At 40.9% G+C, this 17787-nt stretch overlaps 1 protein-coding gene across 1 annotated transcript; it reads right to left on the reverse strand.

Annotated features, from left to right (window-relative positions):
* Positions 1-4985: 4985 nt before the first annotated feature.
* On the reverse strand, positions 4986-6455 carry LOC121711102 (C-C motif chemokine 4 homolog). Its single transcript, XM_042094433.1, has 3 exons — positions 6317-6455; positions 5472-5583; positions 4986-5378 (listed from the first exon to the last, which is right to left on the reverse strand). Exons 1-3 carry the CDS (start codon positions 6390-6392, stop codon positions 5261-5263), a joined length of 306 nt encoding a protein of 101 aa, XP_041950367.1. The 5' UTR covers positions 6393-6455; the 3' UTR covers positions 4986-5260.
* Between the last annotated feature and the right edge of the window lie 11332 nt (positions 6456-17787).

Raw genomic sequence — 17787 nt, forward strand, 5'->3', positions numbered from 1 at the left:
GGTCTCATCTTGAAAGGGTACTATTCCAGAAATGCAAAGGAGAAAATACAGAATATTTTTTGGTAAAACAAAGCAGCTGAATTAAAGGCTATTATATCCACTGTAACTCTGAGGTGCAGTATACACTGACATCTCACGGAGGAGTCATGTGTAGCAGGGAGCTCACTGGTGGTCACACATTAATGAGAACTGGTGACTTCAGTACCAAACAGCAGTGTGTCCATAATATTCTTGATCTCCTCGAGTTCCGGGTTGACACACATCGTCTTATTCTTTATAGTGATGAAACTTTAAAAAAGAAAGAAGAACAGTGTGAGGATATAACGTTATGTAAAGTAATTTAATTGGGAAGACCTATTAGAGGAGAAAAAATACTCACATCACTCCCTTTTTGGGGCAGCTTTGATGGGTCATTTTATATTCTTTTATGGCTTTGGGAGGAACAGGTTTGCTGTAGTAATTAAAACAGCATTCATCTGGTCCAGTGTCTTTAGAGGTGATGCAGGTGTCTAGAGGTTCACACATTGACTGATGGCCTTTGCTGTCATGTGGCTTATACTACCGCTTAAGACGGCCCACTCTCTCCTATGCGGGGTTGGTGGTTGTGGATGATGGGGAAAATGTCAGGGCATGAGGCAAAGTGTTGAGTAACAGTTTGTATGCTTGTATGTGTGTGTGTGTGTGTGTGTGTGTGTGTCTGTGTCTGTGTGTCTCTTTGACTTGCCAGACTACAGGTGCTACCAACCAGATCCTGAAAATCACCATCCACACTGCATAATGCATCCTCTAACCACCTTGAATTAGTTGCCCATATTGTACAGTAAGTGGTTGTAATATGTACAAAGGACTCTACACAGCACGCCATGACTGTATTGCTGATCTTGCCAGTTCTGTTTAGGTCATGTTTACGAAGAATTATGCCTACTGTATGTACAAACACGCACGTAATACCAGACTTTTTCAAAAGCTCTGATGATGTGTTTTGTAACATCACTAACACCCCAGATGTTGTGCTGTGTGTGTGTGTGTGTGTGTGTGTGTAGGAGACACACATGTACGCTAAATATTGAGCAGTTTCTAACAACTGCTCTCCACCATTGCTGATGTGTCCTCCAAATTTTTTATTTTTCTTCCGTCGCCTTATGTTACCTACAGTACGTGTGTATCACTACATGAAAGACATATAGGAGTGAACAGGGCAGTGGTAGCGTAGTGGTTAAAGACTGGGCTAGCATAGGGTGACCAGATTTGTCAGAACTAAAACTGGGACACTTTGTGCGTGACTGCGTTTAATGTGAACATGCTGCAGCTCAGACAGACACAGACATTTTTTCCCAAAAGTTATAGGGGTTTCGGGGGTGTCACCCCCGAGAAAATGTATTAAATATTGTTATTAAAAGCACAAGTTCTTTGTTTGTCTCCTAAACATTGTTCACCTGTTATTCAGACATGCATGATTCAACTCAGTCATTTTGAGAATGATGACGTTTCGTAGCGTAGCCTAACCGTTAAAACGAGGCAGCTATGAAGAGGCATTGCAACAATGTTTACGGATACATTGTAATGTTGATTGCAAAGATTATGCAGACTGCTACGATTGACTGCTTAGGGCTACAGTCTTAGGCTTTAGGCTACAGTCTCTCTACATGGGTTTAGTTAATGGGCTATAATAAGACCATGTTGGTATGTCATCTCTGACAACCGGGACACTTTAATATTGGTTGGTGTAAACCGGGACATTTTAGTGTCCTGACAGGCTTTTGTCGGGACTCGGGACACGCATCTCAAAATCGGGACTGTCCCGGTTAAATCGGGACTGTCCTGGTTAAACTGGGATGTCTGGTCACCCTAGGCTAGCATGCCGTAGTCAGAAAAAGTTGTGGGTTTGATTCCTGGCTGCCACCATTGTGCCGTTGAGCAAGGAAAACAGAGTGGCACCCTTAAAGACTAAAAAAAGGCCCTGTAGCAAACTGACACCTTGGATGAACGAAAATATCCATGATCTAAAAAGATCATGTAGGAAAGCTGAGAGAACATGGAGAAAAACTAAGTTACAGGTTCACCGTGCCATTCTAAAAGAAAAAATTGCAAATTATAATAGAGCTATTCGGAATGAGAGGAGGAACCACTTCTCTAAGGTAATTGCTGAAAACAGTGGAAACTCTAGGGTGTTGTTCTCTACCATTGATAGGCTATTGCATCAAACACCTTTTGATACACTCAGTCAGGCATCCTCTCTAAGATGCGAAGAATTTGCAGACTTCTTCAAAAACAAAGTCATTTCTATAAGGGAGGCTATTGGTAACACAAGTAATATGTTTGATAGTACACCCAAAAACAGCCCCCCAAAATTAAGGTCCTTTAGCACTATTACTCAATCTGAGCTTGGTAAAATTATAACTCAAACCGGCTCCTCAACATGTGTTTTAGATCCAATCCCTACTACATTCCTCAAAAAAGTATATGATGGCTTAGCTCCCTTTTTTCTCAAGGTAATAAATACCTCATTAGAAACAGGTATATTTCCAACTGCTTTTAAAACCGCTGTTGTGAAACCTTTACTTAAAAAGTCAAATCTTGACCATACCAATCTGAGCAAATACAGGCCTATATCAAATCTATCGTTTTTGAGCAAAGTACTTGAAAAAGTTGTTTGTAATCAGTTAAATACCTTCCTCAACGAAAACAGTATCCTTGAAAAATTCCAATCAGGTTTTAGATCAAATCACAGCACAGAAACGGCTCTAGTAAAGATAGTCAATGATCTCAGACTAGCTACCGACTCAAACAAAGTCTCAATCCTTATTCTTCTGGATTTGAGTGCGGCATTTGACACCATTGATCATAGTATCCTAATTCACCGCCTTGCGAAGTGGGTGGGTCTCTCTGATAATGCCCTAAACTGGTTTCAAACCTACATTACTGGCAGAGATTTGTATATCAGTCTAGGAGATCATGTATCTGAAAAACATGACTTGCCTTTTGGTGTGGCCCAGGGGAGCTGCCTTGGTCCCCTGCTATTTTCTCTATATATGCTTCCATTGGGAAACGTCATAAGTCAGCATAATGTAAACTTCCACAGCTACGCAGATGATACCCAATTGTATCTTTCTGTGGAGCCAACTAACCCAGATGGCCTTTGCTCCCTCACTGCATGCCTAACCTCCATTAATCAGTGGATGAGCAAAAACTTTTTGAAACTAAATGATGACAAAACAGAGGTACTTCTGGTTGGACCAAAACTAAAGCGAGATATTATTCTTAGTAATCTGGGGAACTTGGCACACCAGGTCAAACCAAAAGTAACAAGCCTCGGTGTCATCTTAGATGCAGAGTTAAGTTTTAAGCCCCATATCAGTAAAGTTACTCAGACAGCCTATTTCCACTTGAGAAACATTGCCAAAGTGCGGCCCTTTTTAACTCAACAAGATGCAGAAAAACTAATTCACGCCTTTATCACTAGCAGGTTAGACTACTGCAATGCACTTTTCACTGGTCTTCCCAAAAAACATCTAAAGAAATTGGCACTCATACAGAACTCTGCGGCTAGACTTTTAACTAAGACTAAGAAGAGAGAACACATCACCCCTGTGTTGGCTGAACTGCACTGGCTCCCTATTTCCTATAGAATTGATTTTAAGGTTATGTTAATTACTTACAAAGCTCTGAATGGCATAGCACCTTCATATATCTCTGAGCTTTTAATATCTTATCAACCACAAAGGAAACTTAGATCATCCAATTCTAATCTTTTAATCGTACCCAAAGTGCTCCACAAACAAAGTGGAGAAGCTGCGTTTATCTATTATGCCCCCAAACTATGGAACACCCTGCCTCTGTACATCAAGCAGGCGAGTTCAGTAAATATTTTTAAAAAAGATCTGAAAACATACCTGTACAGGAAAGCTTTTAGTTAACTCATCTTATCCTGTAGACTACATTTTCAGATTATTCTACATCTGCTACTATTGGAGGGCGCAGCCAGCCAGAAGCAGATGGGCTCCCCCTATTAAGTCAGGTTCTGCTCAAGGTTTCTTCCTGGAATATGGGAGTTTTTCCTTGCCACAGTTGCCATATGGCGTGCTTGTGGGGGGTAAGAGGGTTAAGGCTGCCAGTCTTATGACGTCATTTTCTATATTTTTGATATGTTGCTGAGTATAACATAAACAGCAAAGAAAAGTGATTGATAATGACTGACTGACTATTATTGTGTTACATGCTTCAAATGTAAAGCACTTTGAGCTGCATTCTGTGTATGAAAGGTGCTATACAAATAAAGCTTTATTATTATTATTATTATTATAAGGTACTTAACCCCAGGTTGTTCTGGGGACAATGGCCCTTGTAATATAATTGTTGTAAGTCACTTTGGATAAAACCATCTGCTAAATAAATTAACATTTTGGCAAGGCGATGGTAACGTAGTGGTTAAGGAGCTGGGCTAGCATGCAGTAGCATGAAAAGTTGTGGGTTCAATTCCTGGCTTCCAGGTTTGGTTGTGCCCTTGAGCAAGGCACTTAAAGGTGCAGTCAGGGATTTTACGCACTTTCAAGCCCATACCATTGTTTGCCACATTCAGCAATCATCTCCTCACAACTGCTGGATGCCCATTCCGTGAGTACACTGTAAATAAAACCTGATCTCTGTAGGCAGCCCAGGCTCCGAAAACTCGCACGTCCCCTAAACAACACGAAAACTCACGAAAGATTGAAGATAGGGGTGAGATGTTTTGTTTCGTCCTGGGTTAAAATATATAAAAAAGAAATTTGCACAAAAGCATCTGCTAATAAATGTAAACATAAACACAAACAAACGCTACTTCCTACGAAATCCCTGACTGCACCTTTAACCCCAATTTGCTTTGGAGACAGTGTAATCCCTTGTAATATAATTGACATAAATCACTTTGGATTAAAAGTGTCTGCTAAATAAATAAATAAATGTAAATGTAACACAAGGAATTAAGCACAGCAACTGAGATACAGTATGTAGCCAAAATACATTTATTAAAACCTGGTCAGAGTAATATTGTACAGAAGTGTGATTCTCAGGTTTATTACTCAAACTTATTTATCTATAGGCCTTATATTGAAAGGGCCCTCTTACAGAAATATGAAGGAGAAAATGCAGAATAGTATTTTTGTGCAAAACAAAGCAACTGAGTTACAGGTTGTTACATTCACTGTGACTCTGAGGTGCAGTGTACATGGACATCTCAGAAAGGAGCGCAGGGCTGGTGGACGTCGTCTGTGGTCACGTGTTAACGGGAATGGATGGGTGCCGGGGTACCAAACAGGTCGTCCACTCTGTCCATAATCTCCTGGACTTCCTTGACCTCTGGGTTGGCGCACAATTCTTTGCCTTTCACAGTGATGAGGCTTAGAGAAAAAAAAAAATCAAAAACAGTATGAGAACCAAACAAACATCAACAAAATGAAAAAGTAAGTGGAAGTAGGGTGAGAAATACTTACATCACTGCCTGTTTGGTGCAACTGGGGTTAGTACGGTTGTAGCCTTTTATGGCTCTAGGAGGAATTGGCTTGCTGTAATAACTAAAACAGCATTTATCTGGTCCAAAGCTTGCTAAAATAGAATTTGAGATTGTTAGTCAATTGAAAGACTAAACATGTAAGGACACAGACATGAGTGTGCACAGTAACATACAAATAAATATACACACACGCACAAACACTATGAAATGTAATGTACTAAAATTTAACTTAAATTGCCCCTGAAAACATACCAAAACCACTTAATTTAAATTAAGTGGTCCTTAATTTGTTAAACAGGGCCTTAATTTGACCTTAAATGCCATGTTAAGGTGTGACCCCTTAATCTAGGTGTCAAGTCAGGGGTTCGCTTTATTTCTTGAGATTAATAATTAAGGATAATTTAAGTATATCTTAAAATGTCATTTTAAGGTGTTAATTCAGGGATTCCTTGATTAAGGGGGGGGGGGGGGTAAATTCAGTAGGTTTTCTCTTTAATCGACCCTTAATAAATGCACATTTTTACTTAAAAACTACTTAATTATAGAAGGGTTTTAAGGTCAAAAGTAAGGCATTTATAAGGGCTGAAATTGAGGGGTTTTGTTTTGTAGCGAAAGGTGAATCTACTCCATGGTGTCATATGGATTATTGCTTTCTGAAATCATGAACACACCACCACATTTCTGCAATTTGAAAATATACTACACAATTTTAAATGGTAACAGTGTTTTGCTCAATTTATCAATTTATAATCTGTTTCCATAGCTAAACATACTGATACAGTTATGAACAATTAAGAAAAAGAAAAGAAAAAAAGTCAAACTTACACTGGCTTTGTCCCTGGGAGCAGAGGGCCAGAACAAGGACAGCAACAGCAACAACACAGGACAGTTTCATCTTCATATCTTCAGATGTCCTCAGATTTCTTCAGGTGTCTAGAAGTTCACAGATTGACTGATGGCCTTTGCTGTCTTGTGGTTTATACTACCGCTTAGGCCAGCCCACTTTCCACTATATGCAACAACAAAAAAAAACACTTTTCCTGCCATTAGGGAAGAAGTGACTTCAAGGGGTGGTGGAGGAGGGGGAGGAAGAGGGGGAGGAAGAGGAGGGGTTCGTGGTTGTGGGTTGGGGGAGAGGGAAATTTCAAGGTGTGTGTGTGTGTCTGTATGTGTGTGTGTGTGTGTGTGTGTGTGTGTGTGTGTCTGTTAGAGTGTGTGTGTGTCTGTTAGAGTGTGTGTGTGTGTGTGTGTGTGTGTGCTTCCTGTTTCTCCCCCTCCTCAAGACGGAAACATTGTAGCACATGAAAGTCTCCTTATTTTGTCACAAGTCAGCGTCTGAATCTTGCCTGGTCACGTAATATAGTATCAAAGGGTATTGCCAAGATCTACAAATAACTTTATAACATCACTTATATTGCCTTATTGATACAACACAGCTGAGCTGTTAAATCCAGGCACTAATTCACACATTCAGTGCGGTTACATGCAAACAAACAGAGTTCTCAGATTGAACTCCAATTTTAGAAAATCGGAGAAGATAACCTGGAGTACTTTTTTCACTCAGATTAAATTTGTCATGTAAATAAATTAACTTGACTTGACATGACCATGTAATCCATAGACTGTACAGTCTATGATGTACAGTAATCAAACACTCTGATTACAGTTGGACTTTATAACGTTCTAGTAAACCTTACATAGTTGTGGGATGTTGTTAGAATGTTCAAAACGCTGAAGGGTTCTGTTCACTTAGCATGTAAACTGGATTGTTTTTGCACATGTACTGAGAGAGATCAGGGTCATCTATCCTACAGCTGGCTGTGATCAGGGCTGCTGTTGGCTTCTATTAGGTATAGCAAATGAAGACTGAATTGCAATATCAAATCAAGACTGCACAATTAGGTCATATAGTTTGTAATATAATTAATATACCTGTTAAAGGGGGACTTGGCAACTATTTCAACGTAATAAACCCGTTTAGAAATCATTTGGATGGTTAAATGACCTGTTCCGGTGAAAATGGTGGCTTTTCCCGCTGCCCCTAGCGTCCCCAGGCGGAAAACCAACCTTGCAACATTGAGACTACCGTCCCGGAAAGAGAAGTGAGAAACAAGAAACTCGTTTTAAATCGTGTTTCTTACCTTGTAACATCCACATTGTCTGCCGAACTTATGCTAACCGTTTTGATAGCTTGTAAACAAATCCATGTGCTTTATCGTTACCTTTTTCCACAGTTTGAAATAGCATACTGCACAATTTCTCCAGCAGAGGGGGAAATCCTGCCATGTTTCCCTTTAATTTGCTATCTATGAACAGTTGTTTTTGTTTTGTTTTGAAAAAAAAAAAAGTGTGTGTATACACATTTTCAGTGTTAATTACCTAGTGGCCAGAATTAAATTTAAATCTCTCACTTTGGCCTATAGGTATGACGGAGTATTAGGGCCAATCATGAAGAAAAAAATATATTTTTGCCATGACGAGACATGTCAACATTAAACTCGACATTTCGAGAATAAAGTTGAAATATCATGTCGACTTTAATCTCGACGTGTCGACATTAAACTCGAGATTTTAAGAATAAAGTTGTCATATCATATTGACTTTAATCTCGACATTTCATCTTGACATGTCCATCAGAATTACTTTGGAGAGCGACCACTCCAAAGGGTAGCCTACAACCTGGGATGATTGAAAAGGGGGACAAACGATTCATTCCAGTTTTCTTTGAGTACAACAACGATAGACAGACATCATTTAGACAAAACAGAACATATGAACCTCCGTTGCTCAGCCAAATACTTTCCTGTTACGTCCTTTTATCACCCCGTCCTTGAGTTATAGGCGATAAATTTGATGGTCAAAAGTAAACTTCATTAGCGGTTTATTTATTTATTTTAGTTAAAGACTGTTTTTCATCTTAAGGTTCGACTTCCTGCCTAGACTACTACAGTAAATGATCTCCCCAATCCCAGACTTTCACATTGCATGTTTGTTTGTAATGGATGCAAAACAGCCTGAATGTCTATGGAGGGACAAATGCTGTTGCCCCGACCAGGCAGCCCCATGTATTCTAAGAATGCACACATATCTGTGTTTATACTATATTTTATGCAGGTGAGACATGGAAAAGCAGTTTTAGAAAGATGGGTTTTGCCATGTTAGCATATGGAGACTGACGGCCTGTGGGTCATGAAGGGCACTTATTTGAATGTGCGGTGGCCTTACCCATGTAAAAACATAATGAAATAACATTTTGTATTATAGAAACAGTATATCATTGGAAACATGTACCTATGTGCATGGTATTTCCATAACCGCAAGATATACGCGCTTCACGATGACGGCAATGAGGACATTCACCAAGACGTACTGTAGCAGCAATGATCTGAAGTAACATCTATTTGAAGTAGGCCTACCATTCATGGTTGTCAAATATTGGAGTTGTGGGAAGTGTACATAGCTTAAACTGTATGTTTAAATTGTATTTAAAGTCGACACATCGAGATTAAAGTCAACATGACATTTCAACTTTATTCTCGAAATGTCAAGTTTAATGTCGACATGTCGACTTTAGAGTCGACATGTGGAGTTTAATTTCATCATGGCAAAAATATGTGTTTTCTTCATGTGTGTCCCTAATACTCCGTCGTATATAGGACACTGCCTGAATCTGCTCCCTGCTATCTTAATTCAGTGATCAAGATATATATCCCCAACCATCCACGGCGGTCTTTTAATGAGCGTCTGTTGTGTCGACCAGCCATAAATGCTAGGTCAAATTCAAGACTTTTTTCCTCAGTGGTTCCTTGTTGGTGGAATGACTTGCCCAGTGCTCTCTGTTCCAGTGATAGTTTTGGGTCTTTCAAGAGGGGTCTAAAGGCATATCTGTTCAACATGCACTTAGTTTATTAAGCATTTATGGTTTGTATATTATAGTATTTATTTATTTTCATTAGGCTATTGATTGAGCACTGTTGTTTATTATTGCTATTCTCTTTAATGTAGTTAAATTGTTTACTGTTAAATTAAACTTTGTATTGTTGTTATTTGTACGTTGCTTTGGACAAAAGCGTCTGCTAAATTCCATAACCATAACCATAACCATATTGAAGTGGTTAGATGACCTACATAGAAATGCGCTTCAAGTGTTAACACTTTCAAATTCAATAGGATAAGGTGTCGTGGTTGTACCACTAGTTAATAGCATGAATCTTCTTTGGAAATCCTTTCATACTGTGCTATCAAAGCTAAGATGAAACATAATACATCATAAATGACATGAGTCATTTGTGAAATAACAAAAGATGACAAAAGTCTGTAAACAACAGTCAAAGTGAAATTAAACTGAGCTCCAGGCCATGTTGAGAAGAGCAAGTGCATGCTGTGGTTAGTGTATCCTGCAGCTCATAGCAAATTTATCTTTCAAAAATAAAGGTGAAGATGATGTACAGTAAATAGGCAAAACTAATATGCAGTGTAGTAAACTAAATTATAAACATAATTACCTTGATCACTGAGGGAATGTGTTTGAAGGAATGCATGCCATGGACAACAACTAGGAACATTATAAAATTAATGTTTTGCCATAAAATAATGGCTTCAAACTCATGATGATACACTGCTATGGCAAGCCGATTGAGCATTTATTCTAATATCTTGATATCAGGCATAATTGTCATGTACATGTAAGCCATTTTTGTCAACTAGTTAACTAGTGAGCCATGTTTGTGTGAACTAGTGAGGGCCAAAATATGCACACTAGTTAACTAGTGGGAGCCAAAAGGCTCACTAGTTAACTAGTCAACACATTTTAGCTTCACTAGTTAACTAGTGAGAGCCAGAAATGTCTACTAGTTAAAGGTGCCATGTGTAATGTCCGCCAAACTGGCAGTTATGTTGCCCGCATACCGCCTCCCATGGCTAAAACTGGTATTATGACACCTGTCGGGCTGTGGCTAGTAATTTAGCATGCTAATTCAGGTTGATATCTCTGCAGCACTATACCTTGTCATTTTTTCAATGACACCATCGCCCTTATTTTTTCTCATTCTTTTGATGCATGTAGCTCATTTTTTGGATATTTTTACCTCAATTCTTACACATGGCATCTTTAACTAGTAAAGGCCAAAATGCATACCAGTCAGCTAGTTGAAGGCTTTTGGGTCTCACTAGTTAACTAGTGACAGACAAAAATGTGCACATGTTTACTACTGAAGGCAAAACACATCACTAGTTAACTAGTTGCAGTAGGTCAATGTCACTAGTTAACTAGTGAACCATAAATGGCTTACTAGCTAGCTAGGTGATGGCAGTAGGCTCACTAGTTAACTAGTTGATGCATCATTTGTCCAAACTAGTTAACTAGTGAGGTCATAAATGTATACTAGTAAACTAGTTCAAGACTAAATTCACACTAGTCAACTAGTGGCGCAGAATTCAAATTAGGAGGCGGAGAATTCTGGAAATTGAGGCTTTCTATTGGCTCCCTATGTCCAAATAGAACATGACAACCAATCACAGTACAGAATTTCACGAAAACCCACCCACAACATTTGCATGTGGCACACAAGTTAACATGCTGGCCAAAGGTACTCTAGCTAGTAAACTAGTGGCTTCAGTGTGACACTTACATGTAAACTAGTGAAGGCAGAACTGCTCACTAGTTAACTAGTGAAGACACAAATGCCCACTAGTTAACTAGTGAGGTCTAAAAAGTGTCACTAGTTTACTAGTGTGCACCAAAACACCCACTAGTGAATTAGTGATGGCAATTTCCATTCAACTAGTTAACTAGTGAGGTGCAAAAAGTGTCACTAGTTTACTAGTGTGCCCCAAAATGCCCACTAGTTAACTAGTAAAGGCCATTTCAGCCCCAATAGTTAACTAGTGAGATGCCAAAATTGTCACTTGTTAACATGTAAAGGCCAAAATACCCACTAGTTTACTAGTGAGGGTGTTGTTGGCCTTATTAGTTAACTAGTGCCATGCATATTTTGTTCACTAGTTAACTAGTTACACCTAAAAACATAAACAAGCTGACCGTTTTTGTCCACTAGTTAACTAGTGGAACAATTTAAGTCTTACTAGTTTGCATGTGTGGCAGTGAAGCAGCTCACTAGTTAACTAGTGCGCACAAGCAACGCACAAGACACACACTAGTGGCTGTTTTTGGAGCTATCTAGTTCACTAGTAATGCAAAAGGTACTCTTACTAGTTAACTAGTGACAAATTGGCCTTCACTAGTTAACTAGTTGACATGTATGGCCTTACTAGTTTACTAGAAATGGAACAGGATATGCTCACTAGTTAACTAGTGAGCATATCTGCATTATTACATTACATTACATTACATTTGGCTGACGCTTTTTAACCAAAGCGACTAACAACATGGTAAACAGTAAGTTTTAGAACAATTCTCACAATTTTAGGACAGTTTAAAAAAACATTAGAGTACAGTAAGAATAAGTGCGTCGGTGAGTGCTGTTTTTAACAGTTACTTGTCAGTTTAAAACGGCTGGTGAGTGCTAGGATCAGTAAGACTTGTTGTAAGTGTTGCTATGAGAGTAGATGTTCTCTAAAGAGCTGGGTCTTCAGGAGTTTTTTGAAAGTGGAAAAGGATGTCCCTGCCCTTGTAGGAACTGGCAGTGTGTTCCACCAACGAGGAACAACAGATGAGAAAAGTTTGGATTGGCTTGAGCGTACCGGTGGTAGAGCTAGACGTCGTTCGTCAGAGGAGCGCAGCGGTCTGGAGGTAGTGTAAGTCTGTATGAGGGCATTCAAGTAGGTGGGAGCAGAACCGGAGACTACTTTGTAGGCAAGCGTTAGAGACTTGAATTTGATGTGGGCCGCCATAGGTAGCCAGTGTAGCTGGATGAGCAGCGGGGTAACATGTGCCCTTTTGGGTTGGTTGTAGACCAGGCGCGCCGCCGCGTTCTGGATCATCTGAAGTGGTTTCACTGCGCAGGCTGGGAGACCTGTCAGGAGGGCATTGCAGTAGTCGAGTCGTGAGATGACTATTGCCTGAACCAGAAGTTGGGTAGCATCTTGAGTCAAGTAAGTCCTGATTTTCCGTATGTTGTAGAGTGCGAAACAGCATGACCGGGCGACTGAGGCAACATGATCTGAGAAGTTTAGTTGGTTGTCAAGAACAACTCCTAGATTTCTTGCAGTCCTGGTCGGTGAAACAGACAGGGAGTCAAATTTGATGTTGATGTCGTGGTGTATGGTAGGTTTAGCTGGGATGACCAGCAGTTCAGTCTTTGAGAGGTTCAGCTGGAGGTGGTGTGCCTTCATCCATGTAGCTATGTCTGAAAGGCAATCCGAGATCCGTGCTGAAACCAGGGGGTCGTCAGGTGGAAAGGACAGATAGAGCTGTGTGTCGTCTGCATAGCAGTGGTATGAGAAGCCGTGCGAACGGATAATCTGTCCCAAGGAGGTGGTGTAGATAGCAAAGAGGAGGGGGCCCAGCACTGAGCCCTGGGGGACCCCTGTGGTGAGATGGTGAGGTGCGGATAGCTGACCAAGCCATGATACGTTAAACGAGCGTCCTGTGAGGTAGGATTCAAACCAGGAGAGAGCAGACCCGGAGATTCCCATGTCAGCGAGTATAGAGAGAAGGATACGGTGATTAACCGTGTCAAAGGCAGCCGATAAGTCAAGCAGAATGAGTACTGATGACCGAGCAGTCGCCCTGGCTTCTTTTAAGGCTTCTGTTACAGACAGCAGAGCCGTTTCGGTAGAGTGGCCGCTTTTGAACCCAGACTGATTTGGATCCAGAAGGTTGTTCTGTGAAAGGAAGTCAGAGACCTGTTTGGAGACTGCTCGTTCAATGCCTTTGGATAGGAAAGGCAGTAGTGAGACAGGGCGGTAGTTCTCGACTTGAGCAGGGTTGAGAGAAGCTTTCTTAAGTAACGGTGTTACCCGGGCCATTTTGAATGCTGTTGGAAATGTGCTGGAGGTTAGCGAGGCATTGATCACATGTGTGATAGCTGGAGCGATGGTCGGGCTGATGGACTGAAGTAGGCTCGTAGGTATAGGGTCCAGCGAGCATGTGGTAGGACGGCTGCATGTCAGGAGTCTGGACACTTCACTCTCGGAAAGAGGCGTGAATGCTGAAAAAGATATTCCAGCAGTCCCTAGAGGTTGTAGGAGTGCGGTATCTGAGTCAGATGCGTTGAGTGGGCATGTAGAGAATTGACTGCTGATTGCCGCCACTTTGTTTGTAAAAAATGAGGCGAGGGTATCTGCAGTAAGGCTGGATGGAGGAGGAGGCAGCTGAGGGTTGAGTAGCGATTTGAAGGTTGAGAAAAGTTTTCGAGTGTCTGTAGCGCTGTTGATTTTGTCATGGTAGAAAGCAGTCTTAGCAGCAGTGATGCTGGCTGAGAAGGAGGTCAGGAGTGTCTGGTAGTTTTTGAGGTCGTCAGCTAGTTTGGATTTGTGCCATTTCCTCTCCGCGGCTCTGAGTTTGGTGCGCTGCGATCGGAGGGTATCATTTAGCCATGGATGAGAATGTTTTGATCGAGCTGGCCTTGTGGTAAGAGGGCACAGCTCGTCTAGACACGAGGTCAGTGTGGAGCAGAGCGAGTCAGTGGCTTCATTAACCTCCAGAGAGGAGAAGGTGTTGAGTGGAGGTAGACCGGAGGCAACCACAGAGGAGAAGTGCGTTGGAGACAGGTTCCGGATGTTGCGGCGGAACGTGACCATCGGCTGAGGAGCCGGAGGCTGTTCTGACAGGCTGACGTTGAACTGGATGAAGAAGTGGTCAGAAAGATGGAGAGGCGTCACCATGAGGGTGTCTGTGCTGCAGTTCCGAGTGAAGATCAAGTCAAGCTCTTTGCCAGCTTTGTGAGTCGGTGGGCTTTGAACCAGTTCGAGGTCAAAGGAGTGGACCAGGGCCAAAAAGTCCGCTGAGCCTGGGGCATCTAAGTGGATGTTCATATCACCGAGAACAAGAAGCGGACAGTCATGCTCAGGGATGGAGGATAGCAGAGTGTCAAGTTCGTCAATAAAGTCGCCTAGTTGGCCTGGAGGGCGGTAGATGACCAGCACGTAGAGTTTTGCTGGGGCGATCACTGTGATGGCATGGAATTCGAATGAGACATATTTGTTTGAAGGCAGTAGCGGGGTGAATTTCCATTTGTTGGAGATCAGCAGGCCCGTCCCGCCTCCTCGTCCAGATAGACGAGGGGTGTGGGATAGTGTAAGGTTAGTGGAGAGTACAGCCGGGGTGGCAGTGTTCTCTGGTTTGATCCAAGTCTCAGTGAGAGCAAGGAGTTCCAATGAAAGGTGGTTGGCATAGCCAGCTATGAAGTCGGTTTTGTTGACTGCGGATTGACAGTTCCACAAGCCCATGGAGAAGGAGGTTTCTGTCGGTGAGGACCGTTTAAGTTCCTGGAGGTGAAGGGGATTTCTGCCCCTTTTGACATTTCTGCCCCTTTTGGCATGATGCCGTTTTCTGCAATGGCCGGTGATAACAGATATGGTGGAACGGCACATTTTGCCTTTGTCGGTGCCTGTGCTCGGTGAACTTGCACAGGTAAACTTGCTTGTCTTGACCGTGTCCGTCTTAAATGAGGCTGGCTGAAACGAGGGCTGCCGCTTATGCTGCCGCTTTAGCGGCAGCCACTATTTTTATTCTGCTAGGAATTGCATGCAGCTGTCCTCCTGTCTCACTAATGATGCATCAGCGTAGACCGCCCTCTGACGTTCGCACAGCTTAGATTGTTCAAAAGGGTGTTAATTACTGTCAACTGAAAGTCCGCTCGCTCACACCGACCGAAACTCACAGTTTCAAGTAGCCTCCTCCCTCAGCTGTTCCCAAACGCCCAGGGTCCAATTCTAACAACTGGAGAGGATTTGGCCAGTAGTAGCCTATGTGTTCTATGTGTTATTATGTGTTACTATGTGTTATTAATGCCTTTCACTAGCTTATAGAGGGCATTTTGAGCCTTACATGTTAGCTAGTGAGGACAAAACACTGTCCATAATGAACTAGCAGGAGAAAAATGCCCTTCACACTAGTAAACTAGTGGAATTTGAATAAATACACAAACGGCTTAGTCAGGAGGAAATGTAGTTGAACCCCTTAAAAAAAATAGTATTTGAGGTTTTTGCATTTTTGGCATCCTTAGGGCATGTAGTCAACATTTCTTGATGATAACATCAAATTTAGGCGGTGGCAAATGTTTTATTGGCATATTTCCAAAATGGCCGCCACTGGAGACGCTGAAAACCAAAAAAATCATATTTCAGGGTCTAATAGATCAATTTTTATGGTTTTGATATCAAACTATAGGTTTTCTGGGGTGGTTAGTTCATTTATGAGGTAACTGAAAAGGTCAGAGGTACATTCTCAAGGTCAGCGGCAAGGTCATCCAATAAATTACCATATGTTAGATAATTACTATTTTATTTTAGATGACAGAGGACTATATCTCAACTTAAAATATTCTTGACTCACTATCACTGGGATGAAGGCAAATTATTGATGGGTAATGGGCTCCTGTTCTGTCAAAACTTCCACCAGCACCAGAGGCTGTTGTGGAGCTTGTGAAGTGCTGTTGTCTTACCAGCCAATGCAGTAGAAGGTGTTCTTGCAAGAGTAACAACTTACCATTCACACAACTTTGCAGGTGTGAAGGCTCTGAGGAGATGTGCACCAATATTAAAAAGATAGTGACAGTGAGGATAAGTACTTGAGTGACAATGACAATGTTTTGTTGATCTCTTCAATAATGAAACAAGATTTTTTTTTTCTTTCCATTTTTTCTCCAAATTTCTTGGCAAATGATGCAATACATCTTTTGAAAATAGTCTGTATCTCACTTGTCTACCTTATTAGGGTATATTTATCAAAAAGTTGACCACTTTAAGCCTTTATATTATTTTTCTGCATATTGTCCGCCATCTTGAATTTTGGCACTGAAAATGAAGAAAAAAATTGGAAACAGGTTGTTTTGTATTCATTCATCCTAGCAAGTAAAAAATCACCAGTTGCAAAAATCTATATGAACCATTCCTAAAATTAAACGATTCCCTTCACTAGTAGCACCTGTGACAGTAATACGCTTTTTTAGACAGGCAACATGGATCTGTACATACAGTACATAGGCCTGTCCCATTGCCTCAATAAAGGTAAACAGTTTTTTTTTATCCAACTCATGGTCTCGTTTTTCAGCTTTTCAGCTTTTCTGTATGAAATGTTGTTTGTTGTAGACGTTGTTATTGTAAGTTAGCTTACAAGTGATTCTTTGGTCGGGACTTTCAACCAGCTGTCTTCTGAAGCAAGTTAGTCAGGGATACAGTATGTCTTCTTTCGTCTGGTAGCAGATATTGGTTTCAGATAAGATATTGAGATGTCATCCGGAGTGTAATGTTTTTAATCCTCAATGTCGGTAAAGTGCAGCTATAATTCTGGTTTGATATTTTTAATTGTGTTTTGTGCTGTATTAGATGAAAAATGTATTGTATACAAACAAGGGATGCATAAGTGGGGTCAAAAATGATCCCAGCGGTTGTTTTTTTGCAATATCTTGGTCAGTTTAAATAGTTATCGTTTAATCTTCCATATATTCCTCAAATAGGTTGTCTTTGACATGAGGCCATTTGGATTTGTATCTAATTGGTATATTTTAAGTAATTGCATTTTTTGTATCAGTACCACACTTTCCATACGTGGGGTGAAAAATGACCCCAAGCATTTTCTATGGAATATTCAATTATATATTAATTTACCGGTGTATTATCAACAACTTTTCATCAACATATCAATGTAGGTGTCATAGGAAATTACAAAAAAACGCATGTTGCCCTGAGGCAACATTGAACCATAACGGACTTGCATATGGCCATACCAAATATTCTAACTAGGGAAGCACCTGTATATGTGAAGTGCATGAGTGTGCTTCATGAAGTTTTATAAAATGTCATCAATATGGTTGAGTATGTGCCCTGACTATCATACCAACATCCATGGCTTTTTTATGTTGCAGTGAAGCTGCAGACTTGCTACCCTGTACCCTGTAGCCCCAAGTCAGGTGCAGGTAACCTGCATGAAACTTGCATGAGTGTGCATCAGTATGCATACATGAGTATGCATGGGTGTACTGTAAGTGTGCAAACTCATGGATATGTGTGTGTGGTTGTGTGTGTATACCGTACCGGAGAATGTTTGGGGAGATTTATGGAGTTTTTAACTGGTACATAACAGTGATTTTGATGATTTCCTATGATCATTTGTATTATTATAACTTCATATCTGTAAAATGTTGATCTTCATTCTGCAATGGTACAATGTT

The sequence above is a fragment of the Alosa sapidissima genome, chromosome 6 (genome assembly GCF_018492685.1).
Source record: "Alosa sapidissima isolate fAloSap1 chromosome 6, fAloSap1.pri, whole genome shotgun sequence".
Classification (NCBI taxonomy): domain Eukaryota; kingdom Metazoa; phylum Chordata; class Actinopteri; order Clupeiformes; family Clupeidae; genus Alosa; species Alosa sapidissima.